General features: G+C 43.0%; 1 protein-coding gene across 1 annotated transcript in view; it reads left to right on the forward strand.

The window, feature by feature from the left end:
• Window positions 1-25,470, forward strand: part of ldah (lipid droplet associated hydrolase) — an 83,251-nt gene that overhangs the window by 13,023 nt on the left and 44,758 nt on the right. The window contains exon 3 of the mRNA XM_036543028.1: window positions 18,806-18,940. Within this exon, the coding sequence (XP_036398921.1) occupies window positions 18,806-18,940 (135 nt within the window). The remainder of the gene's footprint in view (window positions 1-18,805; window positions 18,941-25,470) is intronic.

A 25,470-nucleotide genomic window follows, 5' to 3' on the forward strand; every position in this document is an offset into this window, starting at 1 on the left:
CACCCTCCAAGACTCTGCTGATATGAGTTCAGGAGAAACAGCTTGCGTGCTGTGCCAGCCCATTAGGTCTTTGGAGATTGCACACATCCCCTTGGATTGCAATGTGTTCTGGCTGAAACTGCCCTTAAGTGTGCTTTTGTCTGGTTAAGAGTCAAGAGATCCGATAATAAAGCCTTAATCTGGGTGAACAAGTTCAAGTAAATTAAATTTTGCAAAAAAAAAAAAAGCCCAAAATGGACTGCGTCTCTGAAACAGGTTTAATGCTCTTTTTTGTTTTGAAGTACCAGATGACCTTGGCAAATGATTCTGGCTGGGAGACAACAAGGTGATGTGGAAATTATTTCTTGTGATACTAACACTAAAGCTTTACACACTTTGATTTACTTCCCACATATTTTGTGCCACAATTATTACTGATCATTTCCCATCTATTTGGGCTCCCAGTAGCAAGTCAGGAACACTTAACTCTCCCTGCTGGCGCTGCCAAGTAATATATACTGTATGATCTTTATTGTAGTCTTAAATTTAATTCTAGTTAGAATTTGAAACTCATTTGAAACATATGATAATAAGCATTACAGCAGACCTAACACAGCTGTTGTATATTTTTTCAGAGCATTAACAGAGGCTATTACCTGCTGATAGACCCAGGTTTTGTAATGTAGTGTTTCATTAGCAGGTGCATTGAAGTTTCAGTTGAATTTGGGATTGTTTTATTTTTTTCGTTGCATCGGTCTGGCATCAGGTGAAGTAGTTTCACAATGTAGGCAAAACTCTGTTTGAAAATAATTATCCCCTTTTTTCTTGACCTTTCTATCCACAGATGACCTGTTCACTTCTTTATGGGAAGCAGCGGTGGTGGACTAGAGTAAGGGATTGAGGACAAATGGAGGAAAAGAGAAATGGTGTGGGAGGGAGAGGAGTGTTGGAAGAGTGGTATCTGTGGGCAGATCTGTGGCCTACTGAATCTGGGTTTGATTCGATTTAAACTCATTAGCATTATTTTGTTTGGGTTTTTTTTTGTTTGGTTTTTCGTTCAAGAGCAATCGAGTAGACTGCCAGCTAGCAGTCTGGCGCACTAATTGAATCAAGCGTACTTTTGTGTTCCACTCCCAAGCCATTGTGTCTGAAAAAGAGTTGCGGTATTGCACCCCACATCCTAGCTTTCAGCCCAGACCTCCCCCAAAAACGGCCTGTGATCCCCTTAAAGCCTTTTTAATGAACTGTGTGAAGCGTGGTAATTATTTCGTGATGGACAGACCCGACTTTGCACCGCATGGGTATTGTGAAGTCTTTGTTGCGGCAGTGCCCGTCTCTGGTAGACCGCGGCTCATCTGGAATTACATACTTTGTGACTAATAAACAGCAGGGTTGTGGTGTGGAGGCACATGAGGCCTCCACCATATCAATTTGGTCTCTTTTGTCTGCATGATTGCCAAAGTCATGAAAGTGGTCTCGTTTGCACCTTCACCCCTTCGGTCCAAGACTGGCTGCCCTTTAGCAAGTGTTCCAGCACGGTTTTGATTACCCCATGTAATGTGCTCAATAGAACATGCTCAGCCCAGGTGTCTAAAATTTTGTTGAAAATTGCTTGTGACTGCCTATTTGTCTGTCTCTTTCTCGCTTTCCTGTAATGCAAATGAGGGATACTTGTGGGAAGTTCTCGGTGGTACGATATTGGGGAAGATGTGGGCGGTGAGACGTCAGGGTGAAGGGCTGGGGAGATGTCCATCCGTCTACCTCCTTCACCGTGAGATGGAGCTGTGTTTGGGCTTCGTGACTTGCCGGAAGCCCTGCTGTGTGTCTGACTGTCATGTGGAAGCTATGGAGAGTAAGAAGTTCACCAGCAAAAAATGTCCCCTACGTGCCTGGGGTCACCATCCTCATCCCTCTCAGTGAGTGATGTGAAACACATCCCTACTTCTTGGCTACTGCTCAGCTAGTGCTCAGCTACCTTTCCGCTAATGCTCAGCTTCTGCTAGGCTAGTATTCAACTGCTGCTGGTCTCCTACTAAACTATAAAATAAAATTTAAAAAAGCAATCTAATGGTTTAACGCACTTGTTAGCTTTACCTGCTAGTTTCTACCTTGCTACCTGCCTCTACCTCACTTGTAAGTCGCTTTGGATAAAAGTGTCTGCCAAATGAATATATATAAATGCAGCTACATCAGATCTCTGTTAAAGGCTCAAAATAAACAGCCACATTGCAGAATAGTGCTTTATTGGTGCCAGCTCTATTGATATTATAGCACACAAAATTCAAATTTGCTAATGTTTAGTGAAAATTGGTTGTGTAGTGTAGTGTAAAGCTGAATCCCAATGTCGTAATATTGTATATGTGCCTGTGTTTTATATATCCATGTTTATATGAGTGTGTTTTACTTTCCCCCATGTTTTGTATATGCCCCTGTATTGTATATGCCCCTGTATTTTAGTTGCTCCTCTGTCTTTGAGAAAACCAATACACTGTAATGTAAAATCACATAAGAGAAAAAAAAAGCAAAAAATAAGACAATTTCCTTTTTTTGTGAAAGACAATGACGTATTTTTCTTTGTATGAGTATCTTAAAATGCCCATGAAGTGATAATGGCACTTTTTACAGTAACTGTGTGGGTCTGGGTTTAAACCGGTTCTGCCAACAGTGTCCACTGGAGTGTCCTGCAGGTCCTTCCCCAGCCGGGTTTACTTCCCTGGGCTCTGCCCCCCTCAGCCGCAGGTGTGCGGGGTAGCCGTCGCCTCAAATCACTCTCAAACGGCCAATTGTTTGCCAGGGGCAAGGGGTCTGTGCAGCCAGGTGCTCTCACTTCACACTGACGTCCCTGGGCAGTGCTAACCTTTAACAACGTTCCCCAAACGTCACCGCCGCGTCTGACCGTTCCAGCCGGCGCTAACCTTTAACAGCGTTACACAAGTTTACAATACACCCATCTGATGAAATCCAGCTAGCGCTCGACTTCATCCTCTGACCACAAGAGTAGCGGAATGCGCTTTGTGTCTTTAAGCAGACCCCGAATTTGCTTTTGTAAATGATTCCCCCTATCCTTCAACCCCATCCAATCATGTCTGTTCTTTCCCCTATTTAAACAGCCCTGGGCCTGGTCTTTTATAAGTTACATTCCCATGACTTTGTGAGCATTATTTGTGACCCACCGTGAAGAGACTGTTTAAAACCCAGAACAAATCCGTCTGGACTCCAGCAGGTTATCTTTTAGACCGCGCTGCGTGTCTTGATATAGACGCAGCAGAACAAGATGCATTGAGTTAAGCGCCGAGCATCCTCGGCATATGCACCTACGTGCGGATACCCTGTCAAAGCTGCTTCGCATGCTTGGCTGACAGTGATGAGTGGGTCTCATCAAGGAAACCGGTCCTTCTTTATCTTGAAAAAACACACATTAGGAAGGTGGACTCAGCAGATGGTTTTTGCAGTCTTTTCGCCAGACTGAGTATCTGTGTGGGTGCAGTGCTCTGGGGATACTCAAAGCCTAAGTGATAAGCCCTGAGAGAGCTGCGCTCACTTCATGCCTTCACTGCTGGCCTGTGAGTCCATGTTCTGTGGCAGAATTTTTGCCTCAGAAGGTGACCACTTGTTCATGCTTTGAATTTTTTTTTTTACCAGGTTTGAGCTTCATCCCTAATTCTTTTTTTTTTTCATTGTGACTACACTGAAAAAGATGATGAGGTTGAAGGGGGATAAACTCTAGAACAGTAATGGACGTGATATTATAGTTTCAGTGTTAGGGGAAGATACATGGCTATTTTATGATTTACTTCCCTCTGCTCCCAAGCATTCCTCTAGTATTTTCATTGAACTTTTAGCTTTTTGTGTAATCAGTAACACATGCCCTTCAGTGACATATTGTATCATTTTTAAAATGGAAAACGCTGTTTCATAGGAGCCCATGCATGGCCATTTTATCCGAATATTTCAGAAGGTACCGTTGCACTGAAAATTACTTTTAAGTGAAAAAAAAACCTTTTAAAAGTTGTTTAAAATTCCTAGTGGGTCAAGTGATTCTGTCACCTATGAGGATGTGTACATGCGCTTTGTTTTTCAGTGTGTAGAAAATGAGAGAGCTGAGTGCTGAGGTGAATGGTAGACCAGACAGCAGAAAATTAAACATTCTCGTAAATTGTGCTTGTTGTTGTGCTTTGAAGGCTGAGACTAAGGACCGGTGAGGTCATATGGAGTCATGGCTGGCACCAGCCCGTAAGGGAGTTTCTCATTGGAGCAGGTCCTGCAGCTCTAGCATGCTCAGCCGTTCATTTAGCACAGACCGAACACTCACTCACTCACATGCACACAGAGATTCACTCACACGCACTCACTCTGTCATGGACTTACTCGCACACTAACTCACTCACTCACTAATTCACTCATACATTCACTTAGTTCATACTCACTCATTCTTTGCTCATTCTCATTACTCATTTCACATGCTCACGCAACCACACACAAATTAACTCACACACTTGCACAGTCATATATGCTTATGCAGTCTCACACACACTCACTCAGTCACCCATTTTCTATCTCATGCACATACACAGTGTAATACTGCTCAGCAGTGATTGACACGGCGCTCACAGTATGTTTTATGTCCTCTTTACTGAGAGAGAAAGAGAGGGAGGCAGACTGATGTGTGTGTGTGGTTTCTGAATAAATTCCTCACCCTATCATCAGTTTGATTTCTAATATCACTGGGGCCGTAGCGACATGTAAATGTGACTGATTTAGTCAATATCCACAATGTACTAATTTTTTACATCATGTTTTTTGAAAAGTGTAACTGTAACTCAGCCTGTGAATTGAATGGTTCAGGGTCTGGATTTTCCTGCACTCATAGGATATTAATGCATCTTAAGCCAAAGAGGCCCATTGTGAATGCGGAGGTTTTATCTGTTAAAAAGTCTACACACAGTAACCCAGTTGCATTGATTTTGTTTCTCCATTGAGCAGATGGTATTGTACAGTGCATGTTGAAAATGTCTCCAGATGAGGAAAGAATATTTAAAACTGCCTGTTTTCTTAAGCTATTACAGAATGTTTCCCAAAGGAGTGTTTATGCATTCATTAAAAAGAAAATTCAGCTGTGTTACATCTTTTTTATTTCTTAGGTAATTTTGTGTGTGTGGCTGAATAGTGTGTAACGGTGATTACATTGCGTAATGCTTTCAGTGCTGCTAATTTCAAATGGCTTCTTGAAATGACCTTTGCATGTCGTAATCCTGCGCTAGCCATTTTGTAAAAATGAAAGCATTAATGGGGAGAGAGAGAAAAAGAGGGAGGGAGAGAGGAAAGTGTTTGGACAGGAGGAACAAAACTCCGAGAGTAGCACATAATCTTCTTAAAGTGCAATAGCAGCTTCCTCTCACATCACTGTCAAGTGTTGGCTACTGTATTCGTCTTAGGCCTCTCTGCCCAAACCGCACTTCAAATAAATCCTGAGCTTAAAACTACAGCTTGTTGCTTTTTTTCCTGTAGACACGCTGGGGAAATCTGACAATGCCTTTGTGTGACCATTGCAGTAGCTCAGGGTGGGTGTATGCTTGCATGTGTACGTGTGGGGTGTGCTTTTGTGTGTGTGTGTGTGAGAGAGAAAGAACATTTGTGTATGTACATGTACGTGCCTTTGTTTGTACATTTGTGTGTCTTTGTGTAAATATATGTTTTGTCATGTGTTGAGGCTAGTGTGAGTATGTACGTATTGGTGTTATGCATTTGTGTGTATGCTTGTGTATGTGTGTTAGTGTGTGTGCGTGTATGTGTGTACATGTGAATTTTTTGTGTGTCTGTGTACATGTATGTATGATGTTTGTATATGTGTTTGTATGTATACACATCTGTTTGTGTGTGTGTGTGTGTGTGTGTCTGTATGCGTGTGTGGGTGGGTGTGTGTGTGTGCACCCGCATGTGTGTGTGTGTGGGTAGAGGCAGTCTCGCACGCTCAGAGGACATCAGTGCAGTCTGCACCTGCAGGGCTACGTCAGTGCTGCGGTGCTCCAGGCGGTCACAGGGTCAAAGCCGCAGGGGAGGGGGCCTGCTAAATGTTCAACTGAACAGCCCCAAATTTATAGACTCTGGGAAAACCGCCGGCCACTTTTTTTTCCCTCTGCTCTTTCAAAAAAATAGAGGGAGGAAGATAACAAGAAGTGGGACTGACGAGGAGGATCCTAGAGTTTGTTTTCTTTCGACGGATCAGAGGAAGGGAATGCAAGGAGTTCAGTGGTTCTGTCAGGCAGAAGTGGGAGGGGATGACCCCAATCACACACACCCCTCCCCTCCCCTTACCTTTATTTCTGTCAGGACCAGTAGGCTTCAGTGATGTGCCGCATCTCCTTGTGTTCTCTCTTAAGAAAGCTTGTTGTAAGAAGCTACAATATATTTCTGTGTGAGTGTCTGTTTGGGTCTCTTTGTCTTTTCTGCAGTGTGTCATCTTTAGTTGTTTATCAGGTTGTCAAAATATGAATGAAGGGGAAAATTGTCCACTAAAACCTAAGCTGAATATGTCAGCCTCTTTCTTTACTTAGTTTTTCCTCATTCACCTCTCCTGCGCCCAAAGATAGAGCATACATGCTAAAGCACAACACAACGAGAAAGATGGCAGGTTAAGCTTGATTACCCTAAGGCATATTTTGTTGGGATGTATGGGATGGTCCAGTTAAGGTTTGTCAGGGTCCCTGGTTCTATTTAAATACTGATATAACATTAGATATGTATGTGGTGGCCTAGGTCAGTGTCATGGAATGATTATTTTAGAAAGCTTCCAGAGAAACTGAAGAACAGCGCTTTTGACAATAAGGATATAATTTGAGCAGAGAATCCAGCAGGCCGTGGCATGGCCCCACCCTGCCTTGCTTTTACAGCCTGGTCTATTTTTCATGCGGAGAGAGGACCCTCAAATGCACCCACGCTCAGGGCGTAGGGTTGGAGTATTACGGCTCCTGGAAAATAGAATTCGTATGGGAAGTTCATTGAGATGCTTCTGAAAAATGCTGGGAGTGGAAATGTTTAAGGAGTCTTAGGCCTGTGCTTTCAGGGATTTCTGAGGTTAGATCTGAGGTAGGCACTTGGCAGGGTTGGTAGAGGTTTGCTGGCTTCTGTACCATACTAATAAAGGTTATACATTGGCTTATGTGATTTTACAATTTACTCTGCACCATTCTGTTTTCTAAATGGAGAAATGGGTATTGTTACTGGGAATGTACTCTTCAAGACATTGAGACCACCTTGTCCTTTTCAGTTGTCTGCTTATTTAAATTAATCTTTTGTAATTATTACAGAACTTTAGAATGTGACTGCACATTAGTGTAAATTCCCAATACACAGGTCCATTGATCTGAATTTTGTACAGTGATATGATATATGAAATGAGACATTTTGGCACTTTTGTGAGTGATAGTGAATATTCAATTTTTTTTTTTTAGGAAATCCTACGATATATGTATGTTTCAGCAGCTGGAAGCATATGAAGTCATGTGATATGTATAAAATATAACGCTGATATAGCATTATATACATACATTATATGCATACATTACATACTGTATTACATACACAAAGTGCACTGAAATACAGCAAACAGGGATTTAGGCTATTTGTAGATGATGTCTTCTATGCTGCGAGTACCTCTGGAAACTGATAATGTCAGGTCTGAATTATGTCCATAGCTTACACTTTTTAGTGACATTTTAGCTTTCTGGGATATTTATTTGTGTTCAGCTGTTTGGTTGAACCCTTCACTACTTATTTATGTGCTTCAGTTTTCTTGATCTTGTAAGGCCAGGATCTTAGAAGCTAGATAATCAGAATGTCAACATGCTAATCCTCAGATTTAAACTTACTTAGTTTTTTTGTCTTTTTAATGTAAAATAAATTTATTTTACAGAAAATTTCATAGCTCTTATTTTACATATATTGATGCAGACAGTTCAAGAGAGGTAAGTTGCTCCAGATCACCAAAAATGTGCTCCACAGGGGATTCATTCCTGCAACCTTCTGGTTACGATCCAATCCTTCCTTACACAATATGGTTCTCTGTGAGTTAACTGGTTTTACTTTTTAGTATGCCTTTTTTTTACTTTGAAAGACAGCAAGAAAAATTAAATCCAGTTAATGTTTCGGTGATCTTTTATCAGACTCTTTTGGATGTGCAGTTTTGAATTTCATTTTGAAATAGAGCTGCGAAGTAAAAGGGGGCAAGCTATACTTCTGCCATTCTTTTTGTGGTCCTCGTGGATGTTATCCAGTTTAGCAGCAGAAACACACTAACTCATCATTAAAATTGTTATGGCAATCCTGGGGAAAACAAGATTGAATCCGCATGTTTTCTGTTTTTTTTTTTTTTGTTTTCAATGGGGACACGAGGCCTGTGGACCTCAGCACCCAATAAATCTGAAACTGCTCCCCTTGTACATATTATAAAATCATATCTTTCAGCATGGGGTCCAGTGCATTGTTTTCCAGGAAGGGGTCAGAGTAGAGGGATATTGCTGATGTGGTCAAACCTGTGATTCTGTCAGAGATGCTCTTTTTACTTTGGTTCCCAGGCTGCTTCCCACCTGTAGAGGGAGTGGTTTTACTGCTGCACAAACTGGAGTGCATTGCCCAGCCGAGCGTCTCCTCTCCCAACCTGCCTCCTCGCCCTCATGCCTGCTCTTTAAACCGGCACAGTCCCTCCCCTGCTATTTGATACTTTGACCTGTTGATCTCTTTTAAAGACTCTGAAAGTAAACACTTTCTTCCCTGGGTTGAATAAAACACCATTAGGCCTTAATAATTTGTCTGGGTCAGGACCTCAGGTTACATGGTTTGTAGTTCGCTCTGTTAAATAAACATGTTGTGTTTGTCTTTACCCCTTTTTGTTATGCATTTACATTTTTCATACTGGAATGTGTCTTTAAAAATATAGCCTGAATTTGAAATAATGTGGTGACTTGGTAATGTGTATTGCCCTTACTGGTATGTGAGCATTTATAAATGAATGATAAGCGTAGTTTAAATATTTTGTGATGTCCATCTGACACAGTAATGCGCTTATTTTTTTCCCATAATTCCTACTGGTAGCCTCTACTTAATTCAATTTCAATTAATTCAATTTCAATCAGAAAAAAACTGTTTGAACAAAACAATCAATACTCTCTGTCTGAGTGTGCTCCTCTGATAGATTGTAGAACAGTGTCCAGACAGAGGACCGAACCATTTAGTCATCTAGTCGAAAACATGGTGTATGTTGGTGTGTGTTTTCATGCGTACATGCATGTATGTGTGTGTGTGTGTGTGTGGCTGCATGTGTGTTTGCATGTGCATGTCCCTCACATTGTGGGGAACATACACACATATTGCGACATGAGGAGTTCCCGCTGGTGCTCTGCTGGCCTGCTTTCCCCACAGTACATCTCTGTGGCTGTGTGCTGTGTATAGTCACAACCCTGAACAGGAGCAGCCCAGCAAGGCCCAGCACTCCCCTCTACCTCCCCATTGCCTACTGTCATTAATCAGGTGAAAGTGCAGTGTTACTAGCCAAACTTTATTTTACCACTACTCCTTCTTGTCGGGACCTCCAGTGCTGTGTATTTGTATATATGCATGTATATACGTGGATGGGTATCTGTTTGTATGTGTGTGTGCTTATTTGTATATCTTTGTGTTTTATGTATGTCTACATGTTACTGCATGTGTTTGCTTTCTGTGTGTGTGTGTGTGTGTGTGTGTTGGCATGTGTGTTGCGGGCGCACACGTGTGTGTTTGCGCATCTGTGTTGGGTGTGTCTGGTGTCTGGGTATGTGAAAACCGAAGCCCATGTGTGCTGTGGTTGCTGGTATCAGGCAGCTAGGCTGTGTCAGGATGATGAAGTCACCACAGAGTTCAATTGATTCATGGGTTTCGATTACTTATTTTCCTCTGCTTAGCCTTGTGCGGCTGTCTCCCTCTCTCTCTGTCTACAGATGTAGTATAGACAGGGTGTGTACCTCATGGAGTTGTGTCAGTTCCTTTTCTGAAAGATTTTTAACTGGATACACCCATATCGAAGGCCATGAGGACCTAGTCAGTATTCTGATACTGTACTGAAATAACAGCATCCCTGGGTTGGTGGGAGAAAACCTGAAGTACAACCACATCTGCTGTACAGAAATTCATTCTACACTTCTGCCACTCAACGCAGACATAAGTGTGGTTGTATCATAGCACCACTTCTGGTTACAGGCTGTCCTTAATACTGAATCAGAAAAAGAGCTTCCAAGAACACTATTGATAATTGCATCAAACATTCGCCCACTGGATAATCATGAACTGTTCATGTTAATGGGTTTCTTCTGGGACAGTCCAGTACAAATAGCTCTCTGAACAGAAAGAAAGAAAATGTAGTATTTGTATTATTTAACCGCCATTGCCATAATTTGATTTCCCAGCAATATTGTTTCTCCCCCCGGCAGTGACACACTGCTCTCAGCAACACAGTGATTGATAGCCTTTTCTCCGCCTCTCAAGCGGTCCTGCTCTCCGTCAGTGACCGCTGGCCTGCGAGTGCCAAGCGGGTTTGTAATCTCTAGCTGCAGCTCTGCGAGTCTTCCCTCCTCCGTCTCTGCGTCTCATCAGGTCACTTTCTCTAAGTGCCAGTGAGAGTCTGTGTAAATCCGCACTTTGACACTTCATCTGCAAGTACTTTGGATCCGCTGCGCTGCGTTTCTCTCGTTCCCTCAGCATTAGTGAAAGGGGGGAAAAATGGCTTCTTCCATAAATAAAAATGTTCAGGCCAGCGCAGCCCTCGCCCCCCCCTTTCTTTGGTTGCTGCATTTGATGCTGTGTTTGTCTTTCCATGGTCCTTAGACACTATATTGTGGCTTTTATGATGTTGGAATGTTTTTTTTTTCACAGAGGAGCCTGAAGAGTTGAGCAAGCGTGTAGGCTGGAGATTGTCTTGTGTCTCTGCTTTGCTTTGGTTGTCCTGAAGCAAGCTCAACCCATAGACAGCAGTTCTGCAGCGACTGCTGCCGAAGGTCAAGGCTTTTTGGGTTTACTCTTTACATAAAATACTCAGTCTCTCTTTCTTTGTCTTTCTTTTTTCTTTTTTTTGCTTCTTCTAACTTTACTGAAGACCCCCAAAAAAAGAGCTGAGTCTGACTGAAAAAGGTGTCTCTCAGCACTAAGAAAAGCCCTGATACATCACAGCGCAAGGAAACAGCCGTATCCTCGAAAACATTGCGTGTTTCCCAGCGAGCTGACATCACTATCGGATTACTCCAAAGAAGCCTAAAGAGCGTTATTGGTTTCAATCAGCGTAATGCGCTGTGCAGGACAAGGGGAGTGGAGGCCGCGTCGCAGGGCCTGCGGTCGGCCCTGTCCAAACTGCGCTCTCGGCTTCATTTCCTGCGCTTGCACACTCTGTGACGAGGTCTACCTTTTTCCTTATGTTTCCTTTTAAGTGTAATCATATTTTGCACGTTTGCCTTTGCCAAAGCCGAGAGCACAGCGCATACCAAGCTGATGACATGGAAGTGCATTGAAGTAGCCAGCTATGCACTGTGGCTAAATTATTTCAGTGGGTCTAAGGAGAAAAGTAAATAGATTTGCACTGATTCCCTTTATAAAAATAGATGTAATTCCAGTAAACCATAATGAAATGATCATTCTATACGGCAATTATGTAGTCCCTGGGAATTTTCATTGAATAGGCATTCCTGTCCTTGTATGCTCAGCGCTCTTTTGTAGACCCCAAGACGAGCATACAGAATTCACTCGCACTCATTGCACATGTCTGGAATCTTCTGTAAACTCCTGTGATTGTCACCTGTCTGGCACCAGCTCCCATCGTCTCTATGGTGACTGAGCATGGGAGATTGCGGGAGACCAGGTGTGCCTGTCTGTACCTGCAGTGTGTTCCAGACAGTCAGAGACCCACACTCATCGTGACTTGCGCTCCTGAAGGCAGGACAGAGACTACAGTTGGTTCTCACAGCGAGGGACCTGAGTCCTCAGCCCTTGCCAGAGTAGTGTCGTGTGATATTGCAGGCCCTGTCTCCTGTGATGGGATCTCTCGGCGAGATTCTTTAAAAATGACGCCCTTTTCTACCCCACACCAGCCTCTCCCGCAGCAGTTAAACAAACAAGGCCCTTTGTGCAGTGCTTCTGTGGGAATTGGGAAGTCTTCCCTTCGCCTCTTCTGGGACAGGCAGCAGCACGGGGGGGGTGCCGCAGCTTTATTGTGGTGCTGGGTGAAAAAAAGTGTTGTTTCTGATGGAGCTGCCTTCGTCTTGCGAGTGGCTTTTTTTTGAGCATATCTAACCCATCTGGGAGAGATTTGGAACCTCAGCATGAATAAAAACATACAAATGTATTTAATCAGTTTAAGGGGCGGGAGGGGCTGTGGAGCGTTGCCATGCTAGTGACACTCGGCACCCTCCATGTTATCGGCGTGGAGCATGAAGGGACAGGCACACGGGAGGGGACAGAGGCAGGGGACGTTGCTGTGTCCTCCCAGCATGTCTTAAATAATGAGTAAAGGTAGTGAGATTGGTGTACTGATTGAGGTAGGCGTGTATGCAGAAAGTGTAATTTGTAAAGGCTTTGTTGGGCTGATGGGAGAAATCGCAGGCAGCTGCACTGTTTTGCAAATGTTTTCATTTCCACCGAAAGGAACGCCTTTCAGTCTTCCCCTCCTTTGTCCAATTTTTAAACATTTTTTATTGTTCCTCTGTGACAGTTCTGTTGTGAAGGTCACTGCACCTATAAAATTTGATTGACTGATTGACTGAACTTCAGTGCTCTGTAACATTTACATGACTGTGATTGTGCTGTAGTGCTGGACAACACCAATATGAGAGTAACCCTTTACTTGTTCGGTCTTGTCTGGATTTTGGTTGTCTTTTTGTTTAATTGCTAGTCCTTTATAACAAGGTAATAACAGTAAAATTATGGAAGACAATGAATTTTGCTTATTTTATGACATTCTTTTGAGGCTGCTGCAATCATCTTTCCAGTGAGTTGTCTTATGTTGTATGGAGAATTTTTATTGCAGTTTCTGGAAAAGGACATACCTGAAAATAGTTTTGTTGAAGAAAAGGATGGACTGTGTATTTCACTATGCAACATTTAGATGGTACTCACACATATGTTGAATGAGATGTGAGCTGAAAGGAGTCGGTATAAGAGTGCAGGAATCTCTGACACTAGATTTGAACCTAATCTGAACCCAGCTTCTCCCCCCTCTGTAAACTCTCTCACACACACACACACACACACACACACACACACACACACACACACACACACACACACACACACACACACACACAGAGTAAGTCCGAACACAGTCCTCTTTCCAGTGGCTTCCTTGCAGGATCCTTTGGACCAACTCTGTGTCTAGCACCTTAATGCCCTACACCTCTGTCTCTATTGCTCTGTATTGCCCCCTCTGTCCCTGTCTCCATCGCTCCCTCTCTCCCCCTGTCTGGTTTTGCTGTTTCATCCCTTCTCCCTCTCTCTTTCTCTTCCTGTCCTCTGTCTCCGTCGCTTTGTCCCTCCCTCTGTCTATCTCTCTCTTTCCATTGCACTGTCTCTCTGTTTTTCTCTCCTTTCTCAGGTCATTAATCATTGCAGGAATGCTGCCAGACAGATTCAGCAGTAAAAAGCAGGTGCCTCATATCTGTAGATTGTGTATGCCATATTAATAATAAGGATTATAATGATAAAGAAATCTGTGTGGAAATCGAGAGAGAGAGCAGCAGGCAGGATTTAGTGAACTTTGATGTTGGTGAAACACTAGGGAGGAGTTATTAAGAGTCAAAGCGATTTGGGCTGCATGCCTGCATGCTCAGCATACACACACACACACACACACACACACACAGAAGTTGTATAACACATTCAGCTGTGTTGAGCTCTTGATTAATGACTCAGGATATGTGAATGAAAATATCAAAACGAGTCCGGGAATCATGGAAAATGTTCTGAAATTGGCCCCACAATGTGAAGGGAATTGATGCCATAGCGATCTTCAGCGGTTTTCCTTTCTCTTTCTTTGAATCTCCACTAATATTTAGTCATTGTTCCGGGTTCACTGGTGGTTTATTTTGTCAGACTAAATCCCTCAGAGAATTCATATGGAAATATACTTGATCTTATGAAGGCATGAAAGTTTTTTCCCTCCTGAAACCCACCTGCTAATCAGACATCAGAAAATGCTAATGCTTTGTGATTGGTCCTCCTTTTAGCCTTGAGGGCAGCAGGTTGGAAGCTGCTGTTGTAGCCTTGATGTCTAATTCCTCTACTCAGTTTCAGCTGTATGTATGGGTATTGAGAATGTTACAGCAAGATGTTGTAATACTGGATTACAGCATCTGGTAGGCACATAACATAAGGAGTAAATGCTGTAGGTCGGTCTGATTTTTGGGAGTTGTGGATGGGGGCTAGGTGTTGGAAATAGTCCAACTTGAGGTATCCAGTAATAGTAGGTCTAAAATATCTTAGACCAACTTGACTATTCCTTATGTTGAAGAAATTACTGTAGCGGGAGACGGCTAACTAACAGCAAGCATGATTTTTGTTGAGCGCAGCCTGAAAACTCCATTTTTATGCTTTGATTGGCCTCTATGTGACTCTGTGTAATTGAACATGGCTTTAAATTGGCTGGATCTGCGATTTTGGATAGGATGTGGGGCTTCCCCTATTTTTATTTCCATGCTGCATGTTTTTAACATCGGCGTTTAAGCCGTCAAGCGTCAAAAGCCATTAAACGGAATAAGTGGAAACCAAGTGTTTTAATAGCTGCCATCAAAAAGAAATCCACTTTTCCACTATTAGTTTAAGGACATTTTCAAATTGCCCTAACTAATCTCTGAGCAGCCTTTAAATCTGGAATATCGGTGTGTGCTGATTGGCTGTGTTGTTTTAACACCCCATCTGTTAATCAGAGACGAAGGCTTTACGTGTCTCCTCAGAGCGCTCTGTGCAGGGCTCCAGCACACCTGTAGCGCTCCCTCGCTTTCAGTGTATTTGCACTTGGCCAGAAACACTCTGTGAAAGGGCATCACTCATATCAAAACAGAGAAAATGACTGAACTGAAATTAGACACGGAAGGCCTAGTTACTCAGCGCTTCCAGTGTGCCTGGTGCTGAAGGATGGTGCCAGAATGAAGCCCGTTCCAGGGACCTATTAGCAGTTTTTCATCTGCTGTATGGCCTTACGTCTCTCTCTCGCCTGCTCTCACACACTTGTGCTTATGCGCGCACACACACACACACACACACACACACACACACACACACACACACACACACGCGCACTTGCACACTCATACTCATACACACTCCTTCAGACATATGCACACACAAACTCTTTCCCTCTCTCTCTCTCTCACACACACACAGACACACACACACACACACACAGAGCGTTTCTGTCATTCTCAGTTCTCAGCCCTCTCCGGTTATTGTTGTTTCAGAGTAAGTGAACGCGGTCGACCACACAGGCTGCCCATTGTTCACGGCCAGCTGCGTGTAAAGAGATGCTTTCTGTCTCCTGCGCGGGGGCTTATCTCGCCAGGCTGCCCAAAATAAACCGCCTTGATAGACTGTCCTATTTACCTGCAGGATAAAAGTCTTCCTTTGTCCCTGAGAAGACATTACTCACAAGTGCCATGAGCTAAATAAAACCCAGCACCTGACACAGGCCCTCTGAAGTGTTGCTCTGGCTCAGCCTGTTAGATTGATGGCAGAGACCAGGGGACTGCCTGGAGCTGGTGTGTGCACCACTGTGTTCTCCTGCATTACGTTACATTACCGCCACAAAGTCAAGAGGCAAATGCAGGAGTCACAAGGCGGTATGGGGTGGCGTTGGGGGGGTGGGGGGTGGCGGGGGGGTGAGGTAAAAATGAAGGAAAATGGATCTGCCGGTTTGTGCGATGACGGAGTTCAGAGCAGGAGGGCTGTTTGTTTAAAGTCACTTAAAGTGTTTCCGGCTAAGGTAAATCCTTTTAGGGCATTATGTTACGGAAGGGTCCTGTAATGGGGTAGTTGCTGAGTATTGTTGGGGTACAGTGACTGACCGTGACTTGTCGTGCTGAAAGACGTGTTAATGTTAAGCATATTCTCCCTGTTTTTCTTCTTTCTTTTCCACTTTCCAGGTACCACTTAGGTGGTGCTTGTTGAACTGAGTATTGGGATTGGTTTTGTGTGTCGGTTTAACAGAGTTCTCTGTTGATCTCTCACAGAAAAATAATGCTGACATTCACAAATACACATCGCATCACTTCACATACCAACTAGGTTTGTGGTCAGTTGCACCCTGAGAGAGTGTAAGCAAAGGGCTTTACTGCCTGACGTTTCAACATCAAAGCACCTTTTACAGGTAAAGACATATTTAAAGGCTATGCTCTGAGAAGTCTAGTCACACACACACACACACACACACACACACACATATTCATATACATACATGTGTTTGTTATGGTTAGGACCAGAAAAATGAAGTCTGAAGTCTAGAATTCTGTTCTTGTTTAGACAGTCTGTGCAACTGTCAGTAAATGTTGATGGATGAAATATAAAAAGCAGTGGTGTGAGGATATCATGTCCTGAGGAGCTCTGTGGAGAAGGAAGAGCCATGGTAAAGGGAAGAGCCATCAACATGGAGGAGCCACAGTAAAGGAAGGTATGCCAAGAGGGAAGAATCACTGAGAGGGAAGAGCTGTGCAGAGTGAAGATCCATCATAACAGAAGAGCCATGGAGAGCTGTAGAGAGGGATGAGCCCTTAGACCCCATTCAGGAAGTCTCTCCTTTCTTCGCCTAGTAGTACAGCCGTAAAGTCCGGCTTTATGAACTGAATTTACACTGACCCCGAAACAAGCTTGAAACTCATTTTGAAAAGCCGTGTCAGGTTACCCGTTGTTCCTCGTTAAACCTTTTCCTTATTGCGTCCTCTGCGTTGGCTTGTGGGTGTTTTCTGTTCGTTAAACGTGTTTCCCGGGATTCTTTCTTACGGTATTAACATATCGAGATTCCCTTTGTTGTCTTAGCCAAAATAAACGGGCAGGGAAATTACAGCAATTAAAAACACACACCTGGCGGGCACCCATACGCGTCATTGCATAATAGAGCCCTGTGCCCATAATTGATTCCTCATGAGTGTCAAACATTTTAATTGGAGTGTCTTTGTTCACCCAAAAGGGCAGTTCATTTCAAAGTCGATGCAGTTTGTGTGACTGCCTGATGTACAGTGAATGAAGACAAGGTTTACAGAATATAAACATTTTACTGTACGTGATCAATTGCCACAGTAAATGCTAAAGCACAGTAATGATGGCACAGTATCCCTCATCATTTGCCAGATGCAGGAAAAGCCATTTGGACCTGTCATTGTTGGTGCTATTGTGTGGTATGAGTGTAGAGTTTCCGTATATATCACATAATTCTATTTGTCTATGTGTAACATTACAAAACATCTCATTTCCTCCACATTATGAGGCATAATGCAAAATATTTTTCAATGCTGAATGTCTTCATAGAAGTTTTCATTTTCTGCTTTTCACATTTTTCTTTTCAGACATCGCTATGAAAGAAATGTGTGCTGCAGTGTTCAACATTGCCTTGTGAGTGTTGTGTAGGGAAGTTTTGGTGGGCAAAAAAAGTGAAATATGTATTTGGAATGAAATAGCCTTTTAATGTGGCATGTTGTTCCGGTGTTTCCATTCCACCTCTTTGTGTCTGAAGTGGCAGCAGCTGGAATGGTGACCTGCTATCCCTGAGTCACACACAAACACGTTACACCATACTTTCCTGCTCCTTTCCTGAGGCGAGTGCCGTAGCGTGTGTACAGTATATGGTTGCCACCGACGTGTGGCATTTAGTTGTGTTCACAAAGCTGGGCCCCCCAGACAGATAATTAATTTATCGAGTTGTTTCATGCAGTCTTTCATGTGCTGCTCCCATGCAGTGAAGTGAGTGTGTCTTATGCAGGGGGTGGTTGGTGGCAGTGGGGTTGACTTTTCTCAGCACTTGTAATTTTCTTGGCGAAGGCTCAAAGCAAACAGTGTCATGGTTATCTCAGAGATGGAGAGGATGACACAGCGCTGGTTCAGACCAGGAAACAGAAGGACGGAATGTCAGATGGCAGGGGGAATGCCCCTACTGGCGACCCAGGCCCATGACGTAATGGTTTCTGACGCGAGTTCTACCCAGCTGACCTGTCTCCCTTCCAGCCATCCACATTTTCTTTGCCAGCCCAGCCTGAGAATGTATGATTGGAGGGAGAGGTTTTGTTTCATGAACCCCCAGAGCAGTCAAACATTTATACATTTGATAAGTGTTTTGATTGGTTGGTTCAAGTCAGCAATTGATGGTGCATTGCAGCTTTATCCATGGTGGGGATCATGAGGCCTTAGGCTGTCATCACTATGCCATCACTGTTCCATTTTTTCAGCTTAACCATGCATCTCCCAGCTGATTCCTACTTTCCCAGCATGCTTTCTTGTGTTCTTTCACTCCAGTCAAGGTGACCCTAACTAAATCCATCCCTTTCGACTTCTTCCTCTTTATTTGGTTGTGCTGGTGCTCCCAGCGCTCTGTTATTCCCCTCATCAGACCCAGGTGTGACAGATCTGTTATTTAACATTGCAGCTATATCTTGTCTATTCCCACTGATCCCTGGTCCCGTCAGTTGAGCGATCTGATCCTCCAAGCTCTCCTGTATGTTCCTCCCAGCTGATCCCGGGTCCCCCCAGAGTAACCCATTCTTTTCTCCCAGCTTTTCCTTTCCTCCTGCTCTCTCCTCAGTTAGTGATTTCTTCCATCTGCTCCCTTTCACAGGTAACCCGGGTGTGGTGGGCTTCTACAAGACCTTCATGCAGGCCATCCATGAGGGGTTTGACAGACGCTTCCCCGTGTGGGCTGTGAGCCACGCGGGACACTGTGTACCCCCAGACAGGATGGGCATGACAGCAGGTGACTCAGATTTATCCTGTAAATCCCTGAGGTCTGGGATGGGTCAGCATTATATACCTGGGCTCCCCAGTACTGGGCTTCAGGCTGCAGTCCAACAGATTTCCCAGCTGTCTTAAATATGCTAACACCCTCAGAAACTGGCAGGGGCGGTCAAAATGGGTGTATTGTTGATGATAATGATTATATTAGATTATAAAATTACCCATGGGATGGAAACCTGTTGAAAGCTGCATCCCCCCCTCCTCCACAGGAGGATCGCAGGAGCCTCAGCAGAAACACACACTGAAATGTGTCAGAAACACAGTTTCATGTAGGTGTGTGGTAGGTACATCTTCAGACATGGTCTGTCATTTCCTGTTTACACTGTTGTGAATTTGACCTGAATTGAATGTGCTTTTGTTCCTTTGTTATGCAAATTACTCTGTGTAACAGCATCTGTTAGGTGTAAATGTGTATTGTAAGTAAATATATTGCTTAATACCGAGAAGAGAAGTAAAAATGTAACAATGCAGGTGTTTCTCTGATGAGTGAAAAATGCGGGGAGACAATACAGAGCACAGGATGGTCTGGTATCGCTCAGAACCCGCACAGCAGCAGGATGTGAGGTCACAGCCCAACACGATGCGCAGGATCCCGACGACAGATCCGCGTTGCGTAACCCGAGACAGGGCTTAGCCCGCGTTGAGACCTGACAGAGTGCTGGGAGAGCAGCACCACCACGGGGGTTTCAAGGTCAGCAGAGCGTAGACTTGCCTCCAGCCCTGCGTGCATGTGTTGCCGAGGAACCCCCGACCTCACAGGAGGGGTGGCGTTCTTCCTCTATGACGAAATTTCCCTGATCCTCCCGCTCCGCTCACGGCAAGCCAGAGGTGGCGTTCATGCCGCCTTGAGTCTGCACGCGAAGGTCTGTTTAAGGAATTACGATCAGGTGGCTGGCTGAATAAGAGGTCTCACCTGGTTAAAAGAAAAAGTCAGATGCATTTTTATGATGAACCAGTTTCGGAGGTTCAGAGAGTAGTCACATGAGGAAAAAATAAATGCTGTGAAAATTACAATAGTCAGATTGATAAATTGACGTGAATTTCTGCCTGATAATGTCTGTAATATGTAATCTTCAATACGTCCCCCACCATCTAACATTCCTTTCTGTTCTGTCTATTTGTTTAAAGTCTGGACCTCAAAGGTAAGAGTTTATGTGGCTTTAAAAGAAATGCTTGAATCCTCTCTACAGAAACCTTATTTTTTGTGAATGGGGTTAGTGGCACAACTGCAATAACCTGACCTGCTGATTGGCTGGTGACTCAGTGATTCTTTTAATTTGGCAGTGGGTGAAAGTGTTACTTTGATTCGTGCCCGTCGTGTGCTGTGTGTCGGATACCTCTGAGCTTGATGACATCACTGCTGTTCCTGTGGTGTCAGTAGATGGCAGCAACTGATTAAAGAGCCTCTCTTAACTGGCAGGCAAACAGCAACATGCAGAATGTGCTGTCACATCTCGGCTGTGCATAGTCATTCTTTGCTCTTGAGGCAGGGAGCTATTAACACCTAATGAATGTACTGGGAATTATTAGGTGGGATACCCCTGGAACCTTCTCAATGGACCCTGAGTTCTGACTGGTTTGCATGGTCAGTGGTGTTGACTTGGCTTGACTCATTCAGCAGCAGCACCTCCTGTCCTTTCTGTTTATTGCCTTGATATTGCTATGCATCTCTATCATGGCACGATTGGCTGAGGTGTGGTTGTGCTGCATACAGGGTGACCTGTGTGGAAGCCAGGCCAGCCCTGACGTGGAGAGTGCAGGCAGGAGCTCAGGGGGAGTGCCGTATGAAGTTGGCTGGACAGGCAAGTAGAGCCAACGGCCTCTCCCTGTCCTTGAAACGGCAGTGTGTAAAAGTACAGTATATTCATCCATAAAGCGCCAAAGACATTTTTATTGTCCGCGGTACGTGGGAAAGACATTGCCGAGCCCTCACCTGAAACAAGCCAAATTGCATGCAGATGTCCGAGATCTCTAAAACATCTCTTCCCCGGGATAATTTGATGGATACGAGGGCTCTCTCTGCTCGCCAGGTGGATGCTGTCCATGATGGGTTTGTCTATACCGGCAAAGGCTGAGAGCAGTCTGATAACCAGCAAGAGGCATTTAGGTTAGAGGGGGCTCTCATCGATACCGTTTATGGCTGGATTTAAGGCATAAAACCATAACTTATGTTGTTATTTATATAAATACTCTATTTCTCAAATGACCAGATTACTGAACACATGTGTGTTAAAAAGTCAGATAAGACTTTAACTTGATGAAAAAGTATTTTTCATGCATACAAGACAAAGGATCTTTATGTGAGCTGAACTCTGAATGGACTCAGAGCCAGATGATTCAGATCATATAGATATTGTTACAGATTTAAGCATTGAAAGGTTCCTATTTTTATTATGAACATATGACATATTCTTTTGGAGACCCACTGTCATAAATTATTCATGGACACGCAGGCAGTTTTCCGGAGATGTTCAATATATTTAGGAAATCTGTGACATCAAGGAAGTTCAGGCATGATTACAAGTTTGCCAGTTTGTCACATCTGAGAAGGGCCTGCTCTGTCTTCACAGAGCGATGATTAAAAAGCAAAGCCTTCTGGATTGACTTGACCGTGTCTTCCATGACGACAAGCAGAAGTCTTTGCCAGTGATACACAGATGAAACACAAGACAAGTAATTAAAAACTTAATTTGTCCCCTCAATGCAGGATCTGACTGACACATTAGATTACCATCAGTGGGCTGGTTCTAATGCAAAAAAAGAATGTAGGCTGTACAGAAACGATAAAACAATCATTCTGTTCAACAGATGCCCTTATTCAAGGAGATTTGCATTACTGCATATGCTTTTGGAGAGGATGTGATTGTTCTGAGGAATAATTTGGTAGCCAGTTTCCCCAATGGTAACCAAATGGGATATGGCAGTGCTGTAACTTTACAGTTCACAGACAGTTTTCCCACACAACGCCACTTTTATAGGACACCACGTATAGGAGACTGTTTGATAGTTTGGTATAGAAAGAATGTCTTAGTTGTGTTAAACGTAGGGCTTGAGAAATGAGAGCCCTGTTACAAAACACTTCTGATATTGTTGACTCCCTATGGTTTTTTGCTTGCGTTGTACTCTGCCTCACTTGTAAGTGGCTTTGGATAAAAGCGTCTGCTGAATGAATAAATGTAAATGTAAATGAACAAATGCAAAATGCTTAATATAGAGGAGCTTTTTGATGAAGCACTGTATTCCTTAACTCTGTACACTTCAGTGGCACCACATGTTTACTGGAGTAACTTTGATGATATGACCGTTGCTTGAGGGTGCGGCGATGCTGCTTCGATTAGGATTTCAACACGTTACTTATTTTGGTTCAGAGACTACTCTAGTGGTCAGGGACGTGCGGCGCTTGGTCCGCGCCCAGCGTGGTGTCTCCTCACCGTCAGCTGACGCGGAAAGGAAAACACGTCAGACAGTTTGTCTTCTCCCTGCTCTCTTTTCTGTGGCTTTTGCCTCTGGTCTCGGGTGACTCCCACCAGAGCCCATTCTGAATGGTCACATTGATTTACGCCGCTCAAAGGGAGCCCAGTCCAATGAAGGCGGCCTGCGTTGTACCGTAGCGCTGTCGAAAAACCCCGGGTCCATCCAGGAAAGGGCCCGCGGACACAGAGAAACCTATACACTATTGATTAGGCTTGCCTCTCCCTTTCCAGTACTTTCGGCAAATTAAAGAGCGACAGTGATTAGCAGCTAATACATAATGCAGGTTATGAAGAAAGAAAGAAAAAAAACGCTCTTTGGTTTTCGGAAAAATAAACAAAAGAAAAAAAAAACTGAAAAAAAGAAAAAAGCAAAGCTTTTAAGTTTATATTTAAAATCTTCCAGTGGAATAACTGTTCCTGTGGCGAGCAATTTGTGCTTGATGTTTTTGATTACAGTAAAAATATCTGTTAATACAAACACAGGGAATATTTCGCTCTGTGCCAATGTCAATAACCCTTCCGGGGTCAGGCTTTCCTCTTGAGTTGAAATTTCATTCATTTTGTCAGAAAGAGTTTGCAGGGCTACCGCTCAAAAGCCACTTTTCCTCTTTGATATGGCTAAATTGCCCTATTAATGTCCAGACTACTAAAGCGTTCATTCAAAAAATGTCATTTTCCTTTCGCAAGACCCGCCAAGGTCTAATACCACAGCAAATGGATATTAATGAGAGGTTTTGTTGATGTGTCTCTGATTCCAGTTAGTCTCAGTCCTGCTCCTGTTACCACTGACTGGAGCCGTGCAATATTGGTAGATCACTTGAACATATCTTTTGAAAATAAACATCGAAGACAAATAGCAAGAAAGCTTTCTGAAACAGTCGATATAATGACTTCTAATGTTCAAATTCACCTTTCCTGTTTACGTCAATTTGCTAAGTATTGGTACCATGCCCAGTTTTCACATTATTTTCAAATATGTGATCCAAGACAACCACCCACTCTGCACCCATTCCCCGATAGATTGCATTGTATGGACACTGCCGTTGCCCAGATTTTGAGCCTTGCCCATGTGTATGTAAGCGATTCTATATATGAAAAGAATGCACAGGAACCAAATCTGGAGGGAGCAGTTGCTGTGATCTGCCAGGATTGAAATCACTGCTTGGCACCATGTGAATATGATACACAAACAGACCTAATGTTTACATGATTCATAGCAGGAGACGGTCAACAGAAACCGCGTGCTAAGTGAAATTGTCTTTGCACTCTAACATTGGGTCATGCCCAGAGGCACTGGCCTCCCCTATAGTGAGGATATCAGATAGCTGAAGGACGCACACTTAAGCAAGAGTGCAAATGAGATTTACATATAGACACACACACACACACACAGTGTGAGTATTCTTTATTCTTACCATTTTCTACATTTTAGAATAATAGTAAAGACATCAAAACTATGAAATAGCACAAATGGAATTATGCAGTGACCAAAGAAGTGTTATATTTCAGATTCTTCAAACTAGCCAAAAAATACATTTAATTTTTTTTTTTTAAAAGAAATTCATACACTTCACTATTCATATTTGTCTAAGAAACAATTTTCAAGCATTTAAAAAAAAGTCTTTAAGTCAAATGTCTTTGAATGTATGTTTCCTATTATCTTAATCAGGTGTGTCCAAACTTTTGACTGGTACTGTATATATAAAATTACACTACATACAGTATATAAAATCAGTAAGCTTATACTGAGATGAAAATGGGGCACACATTTATTGCACATTTGCAAAAGCTTTCCTCGTTTTAACAGCCTGCTCCAGTGCTGAGCTCTCTTTGCCAAAAAGATCATTATTTAGTATGGGGAATTTGCCTTTGCCATATGTTATTCTTTATTGACCCATTAATCACAATTTGCACAAGTTTTAGCTAGTTTTTTTCCCTTTTTTGTATATGCATACCCCCCACCGCACACACACACGCACACACCATATATCCCAACGATTTGTAAAAAAAAAAAAAAACAGGTCAAAATTCACTCTAGTGTAAAATATGAACTCTTTTATATATAAAAAAAACAAACTTCAGTAGAGTTTGAGTTTCATTATGTCAGTGATTTATCCTTTTTAAAATTTCCTTTCAATCAGTGTTTTGTTTACATATGTTTACATAAGCAAATATCTTTGACACTCACTTGCTGATCAACATCAGAATACAAAGCATGCCATAATTCAGTGATAGACCATGACATAAAATCCAAATGTATGTTGGTTTTAAATTACTTATTTACAATGGCAAAAAATGGATCCTAAGAATCTATTGTAACATGTATACTATAACACAGGAGCTGGCAGGAATGGATCAGTGCTTGGAACTTTTTTACCTTAAAGGTCAGACCATTAGTAGCTGAGAGTACTAGTAGTTGTAGCTGATGACAGAAGAATGTTGAAAAATATAGACTGACAAATGTGCAGTTGAATTGGGGTCATATCTGAAACATATCATTTTCCACACACCTTCTTCAGATGCATAAATCTTTTTCTTTTTCCTGTCCTTTAGAAAGTTTTGTTCTTTTTATTTGTATGATATGTGCATGAAAGAAACTATTGGATGGTAAGGTTATGCTTGTACATGAACACCAAGCTTCATTTAAGCTTGGTTTGGTTCTTCGATGGTTCTGAAACAGGCACCGTTTAAATTGCAAGGAGAATAGAAGCTGCATTCTGGCTGTGTGGTTTGATGAAATGGTTTGCCAATTGAATAAGAGTGTGTAAGTGATGTGAATTATGAAAGCGCTCTGTAAGTGTGTAATTAGTTCTCTACATATCCTGTCTGTAATTTTTGCAACATGCATGATGTGCTACTTGTTATGGGCCTCTCTTATGGTCCACATATGGCAAAGCTATTTTTTTATCCCTCCCCCTCTTTTCCTCTTCCTCTTTCCCTCCGCATAGCTAGCTGTGAAATGTGAAGAAGCCACAAAGGGGAACATCTTCATATCTGGTTGTCCTTTGTCTCTGTA

The sequence above is a fragment of the Megalops cyprinoides genome, chromosome 12 (assembly GCF_013368585.1).
Source record: "Megalops cyprinoides isolate fMegCyp1 chromosome 12, fMegCyp1.pri, whole genome shotgun sequence".
NCBI lineage: Eukaryota > Metazoa > Chordata > Actinopteri > Elopiformes > Megalopidae > Megalops > Megalops cyprinoides.